The sequence below is a fragment of the Plecotus auritus genome (genome assembly GCF_963455305.1).
Source record: "Plecotus auritus genome assembly, chromosome: 12".
NCBI lineage: Eukaryota > Metazoa > Chordata > Mammalia > Chiroptera > Vespertilionidae > Plecotus > Plecotus auritus.
The window spans coordinates 40502766-40515071 of NC_137778.1; the positions used below are offsets into that span (position 1 = coordinate 40502766).

The window sequence follows — 12306 nt, forward strand, 5'->3', positions numbered from 1 at the left end:
AGCTCGCCACTGGTACCCCAGGAGGTCAATGATACCCACACTCTTAGTGTGGGGTTCACAGTTCCATGTTGGAAGGTGCATCCTAGGACCCATTCAGCAATCTTGGCAAATCTTGGTTTAAGTTAGAAATTTCCAGGTTCCCCCACTCCACAGAGATAAAGTACAGATATCAGCTCACACTTAAAAAGTGGCTCAACGTTCTAAAATCGCCTGGGACAAGATGAATGCCTGAAACAAAATCAATTTGCTCAAGGTGGGCAATTGTCAATAAAATTCACTAAGCCTCTCGGATATGTTTTTTTTTTTTTGAAGGAAGGGGATACCTCCCCCTCCTTCATTGAAATAGTTGATTTCGTCTTCAGGACTAAGGAAGCAGCTGTGTCCTAATGTTCATTCAACTTTCGGGTAACCACCAAGGTTTCATGAGCGCGAGATGCTAGTTACACAGATATGAAATGGATCTGAGATGAGGGTACTGGGTACATGAGAGATCCGAGTCCCTCAGCTTTCCTCCTGGAACATCAGCAAACAGTTCAAAATGAATGCAGCTTTGTCGCAGAGCTACACTAGCCTGATCCTTCCCCCGCCTCGTTATATAAAACCTAATTAGTTAAAGGGCAATTCAAATGAAACTTTTATTTGAGGGATTTAGAAGAATTAACGCGAAGGGGGGAAGCAAACGAGGCAGCTCTCTGCATCGCATGAACACGGTCGCTAATCACCTCGGGTGGGGACAGGGCTGACCTTGTGATTCTCCTCAGGATCCAGGTTCCCTCTGTAAATCGGTAGCGAACAGAACTATTTGGATGCCGCATGGAGAACAACTTTGACAGGGTCTCCAGCTCTAAGGTTTTCAAGTATGAAAACACGTCTAGGCTTTCCCAACAGGCGGATGGACCCCTGCAGGTGACCCTTGTTTACTGGTCCTGCCAATTACATCCAATTAGAGGTGAATGTTTGACTCTGTGATGACGGCAATGCTCATTGTAAGAGCAAACAGGAAAATGAAATTACTTCCCTTACGTGAACCAACGTCTCGAATTGAACGAGTTGGAGAGGAGGGGGTGGCCAAACACCTCCATCCATAGTCTATGCTTTTCATGTCAATCATCTGGAAGTCATTTAAGGAAATCATGTTTACTTGGTTTCACAGAATATTCCCCTTTTCTTTTGTTGCTTTTCAAAGAAATACTTGGGTTTATTAAAAAAAAAAATTCCAATTTTTCTAAAATGGGGTTTTCGGACGTGATCTTTCATTTCAACGGATGGCCTACCTTTAACCTCTGACTCATCTCATCCCTTTTTAAGGTGATAATCACCCACACAAACCTATCTGCACCTTAGGCCAATGCTTGCTGTTCTAATTATGTTCTTTATAAGATACATTTCCACATAATTAGCGAAATCCCTTGCTTTTCAGGATGAAGGATCAGATAATATATGTTAAGAGGTAACAATTAGTTTGCCACCTTAACAAAGACGCCCACACCAAACCAACCATTAGTTTGGATCAACAGCATCAACAAATGTTCACTTGAATAGATCGTGAGTTTGCTTATCAGGGCATAATACATTAAGAGAAAAAAAGAAAAACCTGAGTGAATGACTACCCCCTCAGGTAACCAGGGCTCTTGGGGATGATCTATTTCGGGATTCATTAATTGCTGACAACGTCACCAGTGTTTTTTTCAGCGGTGGCCAAAAGCACACAGAAATGACTGACTTTTGAGAAATCAACGACCTTTGGGGATGACTGGACGACCTATTTCCTAATGGAGAGACAACAGCAGCTATCCATGACCTTAATGGGACATTTGTTTCAAAAACGTTTAGCAGATGATCAGAAAGGATGACCACTCTGTCCATGCATTTGAACCCGACTTAATACAGGTGTTGGCAGTTCGAGATCTATACCGACATCCATCAGGGCTCCAACATCTTTAGCCCTTGTATGTATGTGAACTTACGGTTACATACGTTAATCATTTACGTCGATAATAGACATCATTGGGGGTTCCTTGAGATGCACTTTGATGATGGGTGTCCTGAGTGAAGGGCATCTTTCTATGTCTACTTGGTGGGATCATGTTCATCGATTCCTTCTGTGGGATAAAGGGAACAGCCCTGGCCAAGGTTTGTACCTGGAAGCCCCTTCCTGTGCCCTCTGGAACGGGAAGGGAGTCATTTATCATGAATTCCTGCCCCGGAGAGGAAAGGAATCCAGCAGAGTGCCTTAGGAGCCCACAAAGAAGGAACCGTGCGGCTGCCGTTAAAGCAGCCTAGAGACACAGTCACGTCTGATGTTTTCTCACACGTCTCCGGACCTGGAAGCCGGGCAACAAGCAAGCTAGTCCTGCGTGATGTTGGGTGACCCCAGGAAGCTCTCACATCCTGTTTTCTGGAAAAATCTAAGGAAACACCCACCGCACTCCACGGAGAACAGCCAGAGGCCCCGTGAAGGCAGGGCACCGGTGACCACGTTAGCTGCTAGAGGGTTCTGGTTAGGGATGCAGGAGCTAAATTTTCCTAATAAATAATAAAGCCGAACCCATGTACCCAAGGCACAACACAGCATCCTTTCGGGTCACCAGCGATTTTGAAATAAAAACAAAGCCCCACAGAACTGGGATTCCCGATGGGGTGTGTAAAAGGTCAACATCTGCTGATGCTCGGAGATGAGGCATGAGGTGAGGGCGGCAGGATGAGATGTCCCGTGAGCAGTACAGTGAGAGATCCATGCAGCACGCGCCCGACACGCCCCACACAGAAACACACCCGGCCCCAGAGAACCACTTTCCATCCGTCCATTTCTGAAACGTCAGGCTGATGGCCACGGAGGCCTCCACCAACCGCCTCCGCTTGCTTCCCCGGGGAGGGGGGGTCCCTGTCTGCTCTCAAATGCGACCCTCAAGGCCTGAAAGGAGCAAGTTGTGGGGCGTGGCTACAGTCAGGCAGAAAAGGCAGACCCTGAGCGCTGCAGCCCCTGCACATCGGAGTGGCCTCCCTCCCACAGGCCCCAGGGGCAGTGCAAACGACAGGGGAAGCCAAAGACGGGCTGATGTTACTCATAGGATTCGTGGCAAAAGACATAAGCAAGGCTGGGAGATGAGGAGGAATTCCAAAGACATAAAGGGTCTAGGAGTGTAATAGGGGACAATTCTTTATCGTCGATGGAGCCGTTTCCTAGATATTTCGGTTGGTGGAGAATCAGGTAGAAGCTGGAAAGGGACATGTGGCTAGAAATCGGAGACTAGACTAGAACTCTGTGATTTGGTTGAATCAACCAAACCTTGCAGGAGCACATGCGTGTCTATTGCACTCCGGGCAAATCATCCACCCCCGAAGGCCCGTCCATGTGACTGTACCTCGAGGCCTGCGTCTGTGACCTGTCCGCTCATCTGCAAGTGGCAGCACCCAGCTCTCTCCGCAAGGCCGCGGGGAGGATGCTGTGTGCGCGTGGCTGGGGGGCCTCCACGGGGCTGTGAACACGCCTCCTCTCTGCACCCGGCACCGACCGGCCAGGGCTTAAGCAATCGGCACCGGGGCGGTCCCAGGCCGGGGCAAGCTGGGTTGCGTTGTGAGTGGGAACACCTGGCCGGCATTTAGAAGGCTCGGGAAGCCGTTTTACCTAAAGGATGGAATGCTGGGATGGTCTCGCTGGCTGCAGCTGTCACCCTGCACCGCCCGGGGACAGGGAGGGGAGACCCCTGCGAGAATCCCTCTCTGGCTTCCTCAGGGCTTGCTCTCCTGTGACTCAGCAGCCAGAGGTTGGAGCCACCAGGAAGGGTGCGCTGTGTCAAAATGGGTGCGATTCTGCTAAGTTCTGGGGCCTTCTCAGCTTTTCAGGCTAATGTCAGGGGTCCTCGGCATCTAGACAACGGGGAAGCTCCAGCCCCATTCTCCCCGAACACCTGGGAAGGGCTCCTGGCAGGGGCATCAGACCGACTTGCCCAGCGGGTCGAAGGGGCATTTTCTTTTCGATTACTTAGATTTCTTGCAGAAATTTCTAGTAGCCAGACTCCTCCATGCTGCATGTATGTTTTGTTTTGTTTTAAATCCCTCTTCTCTAGCAAACCTAAAGCTAAGTATTCAGGAAAACCTGGACCTCGGTATTTTAGGAGGGAGAGACAGATAGACTGATTCATTTTTCCCTCCATTCCTCCAGAAAGACGAATCGTGATCAGAAACCTGCTTCTTTCAGGCCTTCACCACGACTGAGGCTGCCGGGATAACACAGTTCCCCCCCCCACCCCCCCCCCCCCCGGCTTCCTGGCTTCTCCTTGGAGTCTAATGGACACGCAAGCGTTCGCTGGCGTCTCTTCTCCGATTTTCTAAATGGTGGTGGGACGCTCGTCCAGGGGAGAGCGTGCCATTGGATTGTTGGTTACTAAGTTGGGTAAAGAGGACCATTCCTCTTTTTGCTAAATGAGCTCAGGTGACGTCAGTAATTGCACCTCTGTGCAGCGGGCCCTCACTGATCAAAACGAAGGACAGCTGGGCTGTGCCTGAGCCACAGGGTCTACCCAGGGGACCCTTTCACCCGTGGTCTCATCCCATCTGGGCCGAGAACAAACCCAACAGTTCAATCCACCGAGAAAACACTCGTATCAGAAATGGAGGAGGGGAAAACGGATCTGAGGAGCGGAACAATAAAGCGAAGCTAGCTTCGACGGCTTGGTGATTTTTTTTTTTTTTTTTACTTACTACCGATACTGGAAATACTGGGGATACCTAGGGAAAGAGAAGAGAGAGAGAGAAAAGCTGTTAGACATGTATTAGTACATGGCGTTGTGAACTCAATATAAAAACCTCAGAAACATAACACACGATAACATTCAGATCATGAGGGCATCAGCTCAGAGAAAGCAGCGTATCTGTCCCTCCCCGGAAACCACTTTGCTTTCGTTGTAGAACTCCAGAACTCATCCGAGTCAGGAAATCAAGGTTCGACTTCCACAGCTGGCTCAAGGCAGCTTCATATCAAATCACGTGTTGTGTTTGCCTATAAGGTGAGCGGACATTTGTATGTGGTTCAAAACAGATATTAAAAACTCGGCTTCTGTTCTGGGCACCGAGGACCAAACAGACACAGTGTGGGTCCCTGCAAAGAGACCCACATAACGGAATAGGTCTCTCTCAATGTGCTATGACAGTGGTCGGCAAACTGCGGCTCGCGAGCCACGGTTTGCCGCTCTGTTGACTAATGAGTTTGCCGACCACTGACCTAGACTCTCGATTCCAATAATTACAGGCTGTTGTTATTCCTTGTGATTAAGCCCCTATCCCAGTGGTCGGCAAACTCATTAGTCAACAGAGCGGCGAACCGTGGCTCGTGAGCCGCAGGTGGCTCGCGAGCCGCAGTTTGCCGACCACTGTGCTATGAGACGCGCATGTTAGCAGGTGCAAGTCGTTTGGCCTGTAATTTGATTAATGTCACATTTTACTCGTCAGATATGTGGGTTAAACTCTGTAATAGAAACTTAGTTCGAAAATACATTAGTTTGTTCCCACTGATCATGGACTTCATCGATTTTTCAGTTTCCACTTAATTTCCAAGTTGTGTGGTGGAACCATTTCAGAACTCACTGGACTTAGAATAACTGTGAGCATGGATGTAGTGTGCATCCAGATGAGAACTCCTAGCCAATGCCCTAGGCCCGTGGTCGGCAAACTGTGGCTCGCGAGCCACATGCGGCTCTCGAGCCGTGGTTTGCCACTCTGTTGACTAATGAGTTTGCCGACCACTGGATGAGACTAAATGTTACCGTGTAGTTGGAAGCTGTGAGGATTAGGCAATTGTGGCATATTGTGTGCAAAGAGGTAAAGGGTAGTATATGACAGTGGTTGGCAAATTCATTTGTCAACAGAGCGGCAAACCGCGGCTCGCGAGCCGCATGTGGCTCACGAGCCGTGGTTTGCCGACGACTGCCCTAGGCAGTTTGGCTCAGTGGATAGAGCGTCGGCCCGCAGACTGAAAGGTCCCGAGTTCATTTCCAGTCAAGGGCACCTGCCTGGGTTGCGGGCTTGATCCCCAGTGGGGGTCATGCAGGAGGCAGCTGATCCACGATTCTCTCTCATCATTGATGTTTCTCTCTCTCTCCCTCTCCCTTCCTCTCTGAAGTCAATAAAAATGTATTTTAACAAAAAAGAAGAAGAAGAAAAAAAGAAAAGTCCCAGCCAAGAGCAGAGGCACCAGGCTGTCCGGGTTGGGAGCTCGCTCTTGCACTCGCTGCCCGTGACCTTGGGGTAAGTTGCTAAGGCGCCAGGAGGCTCAGCTTCCTGCCTCTTGGTGTTGTTGCAAAGATGACAGAAACTGACATATGCAAAGCGCTCAAAACATGGCCTGGCAGGTAGTATGTGCTCTCTCCATCTCTGCTGTGATGACTATTGTTGATGTAGTTGGTTCATCCAACAAGCAACCCCATGATAGAGATCACCAATTAACCGTCAGAGAGTTGTGTCTTCTCCACTAAATTCGGGTTGAGAGCACGAGATGGAAGTTGGACTGCACTGAGGGACAGTGCTGCTCTGCCACGAACCAGCCAGGTGACTGCGGGCAAGCTCCCCGCTCTACCCCGTGTCCTCCCTGGAGAGGGGCTAATGCTCGCCACAGCAAAGGGCTGCTGTGCGCGTTGACTGGGATAATCCGTAAAAGCGTCTGACACGCGGTACACAGTGCATGCAGGACAGCTGTTAATGAGCTGTTTGGACGTGCTGGTTACATCGTGAAGTGTACCAGCAGGTGGTAACTGGAGGAATCATTAAACTTCTATTTTCGTATTTATTTTTGAACCACGGCCCTCTGCTTATTTTAACTGATCCCTGTAGATTCCCAGCTTTGTTTTCTTTAAAACCAAGAGCCCTTTTCCTATTTCTTCAGAGGGAGGGGAGAAGGAGAAATAAAAGCTTGCCATTATTTTTTAACACCTTGGAAGGAAGGAAATCCTATGTTCCATTATTAGATACATTAAAATTCCCTAGATTTTATTTATTTTTATTTTTAAAAAATATTTTTATTGATTTCTGAGAGGAAGGGAGAGGGGGAGAGAGAGAGAGAAAAACATCAATGATGAGAGAGAATCATGGATTGGCTGCTTCTTGCATGCCCCACACTGGGGATTGAGCCTACAACCTGGGCATGTGTCCCGACCAGGAATCGAACCATGACCTCCTGGTTCATAGGTCAATACTCAACCACTGATGCATACTGGCTGGGCCACAACCTTTCAATTTTAAATGAACAGAGTTTGTGGGGCTTCAGTTCAATTACTGATCACCGATCAGCACAAACCGGAAACCTCAATTTCCATTCCCGTGTTTCAGCGCTGTCCAGCCAAGCAGCTCAAGCTGAGCGCGCTCTCTGCGGAGGACTGCTGAACTCATGACCCACGCTCCAGGAGGCTCCCTTGCCACAGCACGACAGGGACTTGGTACTGAATTTTTTTTTTTTCCTTTGCAAATCCCCTGTTGAGTGAGGAACGATGGCCGCATCACCATTTTAGTATCAATGGCAGGAGGCTCCAAGTTTCCCCGTGATTGAAAACCCTGCTCCACTGGGGGAAGCTGCTTGCCTTTTGTAATCCGTCAGAGAGAATGGAAGTCGGGCTGCGGGGAGAGACGTTTCATGTGCTTGCAAATGCACGGGGCGCGAGAGGGCCATGCATAATGCAAAGCGAGGTTCTCAGTTCTCAGGGTGCCTGGGCCCCCCACCATGGAGAGCCAATCCCCAAGACTGATGAAGTCCTTGCTGCAGTAAAACACTTCAGACTCATGCAAAACTGTCTCCATTCCTTTGGGGAGCCCCGTGCAGAGCGCCGTGTTCGCTGCAGCTACAAACCTCCCTCCATAAAGCAAGGCTATTATGAGATCCTGTTTTCCATCAGCTGACATTTAGATGCTTAAAATTCAGGCTCTTCCTCACGCTGCGGCTGGCCTTTTTTTGAGATGTCACCAGGTGAGCCACGTCCCACTCCATTGCTGTCAAATGGGAATTGCTTTGAAGAGACTTTTTTCGACTGCTCGTTGGAATGGAGATTTTTGAAGTTGAGAACAGCGGACTGCCAAGGGATGCCTACTGGTATAGTTTCAAATGTTATTCTTTCCCTCATGTTTCTTATTTAATGTCCAAACACCCGGGTTTTGGTTCTCTACAGACAACTGGTGAAAAATTTAATAAACCCGTTACCCTTATTAAAAAAGCTTCGAGCAAATCACGAGGAATCTTCCAAAGGCTGAAGGAACTGAGACGGGGCGTGGGGGACGAATCAATGAATGAGATCCTGTCTTACACCAGTGACAGTGCTCCTAAGCCACAGGACACATGGTTCGAACAAGGCCCATCGAATAAGTGACCAGGCTGTGACCATCAGGAGCTCTAACTGCAAAAGCCCAGCCGATGAGGACGTAGGTGATGAGTCAGAAGACGGGTGTGTTCTGTTGCCATTACTTCCGACGTCCTCCCAGCCCTAGTCCCTGGTCCAAATGGCTGTACAGAGCTGTCTTCCAGGAACTTGAAGGTGAAGGAAAGATAGACGACCTTCACAGAATTGTGCTGTGGCATCATCATACAGGGGATCCAATCAGAGATGGCTAAAGTCACCTTATACCAAGAGAAGGGCTCTGAGGCCTGAGTGTACATGACAAACAACAGAGGTGACGTTAGCAGATTGATTGACATATGTGAAGAAGAGAAGAAAGAGGGGCATCCTGAGACATATGGTGGCAGGGTGGCCTAGCAGTGTCTCAGGAAGAGGGTTGGGGGACCTCCCGCCTTGACCTCTGTTCCGTTGATGCTGGGGAGGCTGGCCCTGTAGTCAGATGCGTGTGTCAGGATGTTTCCGCCCGATGTCATTAGCATTTGAGTCATTTACATTTCCTGACCCCGTGCTTGGCAAGCAGCCTTCTGATGATTATCTGGCTCCGCAAGGAGACTGAATCACAGGGGAGAGACTACACGGGTCCTAAGGATTGGGCATTCCGAACACCGGAACAGTCCTTCCATACTGTGGGGGAGCAACTGACCTGCGGACACACTTTATCTCCCCATAGAGCTGTCTCCAAAGGGAGAAACTGCGCATCAGACTGGGATAGGTCCTTGTGCCGGAGCTCAGTGAAATTCTCATGACAACAGCAGCCGAGTACATTGTGTGCTGACCGTGTACCTGCCACTGTTCCAGATACCTCACATGCATGAATTTGTTTCACTTTTATGATGAGGTCAACAGTCAGGTGTTTTTCCCGGGTGGGAGAAACTCACACATGACGAGCTTGCCCACGATCATCTCAGTAAGTTGGGAAAGAGACTGGGATTTGAATTAAGCGGTGCTACCTGCTGTTCAGCTGTGGGTGTGGTTGCAATATAATATAGGTACGCTGTATGACCCTTCAAAATGCTAACACTTTTGAATTCCAAGTCCCATCTGGCCTCATGAGCTTCAGATAAGAGACTGCAGGCTGGTGGGTGCATGAATAGTTGGGTATTCTGGGTTTTCTAGATCGGGCCCACAGGCTGGTGCATACACCTAAGGCTCTGCAAGGAAGGTCCTCTCTTATTGGGCTGACAGGTTCTGCATCTGAAAGGCTGGCGGTGCGGGCGCCGAGGCCAGGAGTGCCACTTGGGGAGGCCCATGGAAACCAGCTGGGCAGTGTGTCATCTCCAGATGGCTGGGTGGGCCAGGAGCAGCCAGGAGAACAAAGCGAGTCTTCCTCCTACCATGTTCCCTTCACGTTCTCAGTGGTCTCTTCCTTAGGAGACTGGGTCCCCTGGGCCCCTTGTGTTAGAGCCGATGAGCAGTGACGGCCACATTTTCCAGAAGATACGGGAAAGCCAACAGGAGGTCCATGTACCCACATGGGCATTATAGGGCTCTTTAGGTTCACTTATTCGTTCACCAGGTAATTAATTCCATAAACACTTATAGAATATGGCTAGCCCCATTCTTAAATGGCTAGCATGTTAGCTCCTGAAGTCGAACGGAGCTGAGTTTACGTCTTGCTCTGTCATGCATTCGCTGTGGGACCTTGAGGCACCTAATTAACCTCTCTGTGCTTGTGTCTCCTTATTTGTAAAATGGGGGGAAACAGTGAGGATCGAATGCAAGAAAGCATGCAAAGTACTTCCCAAAGTCTAAAAGCCTCTGGCAAGCTTAGTCGAGAGGAACTGGCATTATTACTCAAATGTGGGTGATCTAATAGTAAGTGTCCATACATTGCCGAGACTCCAGAGAGGAAAGAGCAGTTGATGTGGCATGGGAGAGCCTAGGCAGGCTACGCTGAGGAGCTGACATTGACGAGCAGCCTTGAAAATGAGAAGAATTTCCATTGAGAGCGAAGAGGAAGGGATGACTTCAGTATCCACCGTGTTGACTTTGAGATTTGCACAGCTGGAAAAATTGTCTGGATTCATCAGAAAAACTCAGGCTGTAATTGGTAGATTACTGCTGAACCAATAATACTAAGAACTGAAACCCAGGTGTAGATCAGAATATCAAGGAAATGCAAAACACCTGTAGATGGAGACGAGGCAGAGGTGGGGAGTCAGAAAATGTAAAGCAAGGGCAGAGGGGGTTCTGTGAAGACAAAGAAACAACAAGTAGAGATCCAGGGAGAGAAGCAGGAGGGCATGGGGAGAGAAGCAGAGACCAGAGGAAGTCACTGAGGTCCCCTGAGAAGCAAGATGGGGTCAAGACACAGCGGGGTTCTGGCCCTCCTTCTGACCCCGACTCGCTATGTAAACATCCGAGGTTCCTTCCCCTCCACTGTCCCCCGATTCCACAGCTACAGCGTGAACACAGTAGCATCTTCCTCATTAGGTGGTTGTGAGTTAAGAATGAGCTAATGCACTTAGAGCACGTTGGCAATTGTCTGGATGATGCCAGATGTGTGTCAACCTGGGAAAATATACATCGATCGATGCAAATGCAATACCAGAGAAAAGAAGAGAACCACCGGCAATTACCTCCCCTCAGTCTGAGGAGCCCTGGCTCGTGTGCAACGATTCAAGTTGGATTTCTGAGCAAACAAATAATGTCGGTGTCAGACCAAGTTAATTTTCTTTCTTGGGAGAGTATGAGACCGTGTCGGTAGAAGGGAAGTGGAAGATTGAACAGAGCTCAAGTAGCTGGGCTTCCTGTCTGCCTCCATGACATTTCTATCTGCAGCCTGAAGAAACTGAGGAGAATAGCCTGTCCCCCCAAAGAGTAGCTTAGAAATAGAAAGTTATCAGTGTCCCCCGAATAAGGAATCTGGGAAACAGGAGATTAAATTGGCTACTTGACTACAGGATCCTCCAATTTTTAAAAGAAGGTAATATGAATAGCTAAGAGTTAGGATAGTGCAGTGGTTGGCAAACTCATTAGTCAACAGAGCCAAATATCAACAGTACAACGATTGAAATTTCTTTTGGGAGCCGAAAACCGACTTCTGCGCATGGGCCACGAAGTTTCAATTGCACTGTACGTGCACGCCCGCATGTGGTATTTTGTGGAAGAGCCACACTCAAGGGGCCAAAGAGCCGCATGTGGCTCGCGAGCCACAGTTTGCCGACCACTGGGATAGGGGACAGCATGTTTCAAAATTTCTTGGCCATGAAATTATTTTAAGGGTCATAGAACATGGTATGGAAAGCAGTTTGGTAATATTATATTACTAGAGGCCCGATGCACGAAATTCATACAAGGGACTTGGCCCTCGCAGCCCCGTTTTTGTCTGGAAGGTTGTCCGGAAGGACGTCGGAAGGTCGTTCGGCTGTCTGGTCTAATTAGCATATTACGCTTTTATTATTATAGATCTTTCCTGGAGTGATAGTTTCTAAGGTTGACTATTACGTTTGCAGCATCTCCATGTAAAAAAACATGTGTGTTATTCTACAGGGATCAGAATGGAAAGAGGTGCGACTTAATACTTTTATTCATGAGCTGATCAGTGAGCATCAAGAGAATATGGACAGAGTCACTATGGACTCAGAAGCTAGAAGAAGTAACATTCAAAGTAGGATTCCCTCAGAAACAGCATGAGGATCAATAGGGAGAAGAAGAGAGACGTCTTACCGAGAAAACATCATTTCTACCCACTTGTGTAAAGAAATAAGGAAAAGATTTCGAGACACACATCCAGGGATTACCCAGCATGGGTGTCATTCCCAAGTGACCGAGAAGTTGATGCTGAGGGGTCAGAGACCGCAGCCACTTCCTTTTTACTTCTTAGGTTTTTCCCTTTTTGAATTAGGATGTGGCATGTCCTAAGTGTCCCTCTTCGAGAACTGACTTGCAATTCACCAAATGGAGTTACAGGTCTGTGTGTGTGTGT

The 12306-nt window shown here is 48.7% G+C and overlaps 1 protein-coding gene across 8 annotated transcripts in view; it reads right to left on the bottom strand.

The window, feature by feature from the left end:
* The window catches only part of NTNG1 (netrin G1), a 248577-nt gene that overhangs the window by 60910 nt on the left and 175361 nt on the right, over positions 1-12306 (bottom strand). For all 8 annotated transcript variants that reach the window (XM_080649321.1, XM_080649320.1, XM_080649326.1 and 5 more), the window contains exon 5: positions 4705-4731. In XM_080649321.1, coding sequence (XP_080505447.1) covers positions 4705-4731 — 27 coding nt within the window. The remainder of the gene's footprint in view (positions 1-4704; positions 4732-12306) is intronic.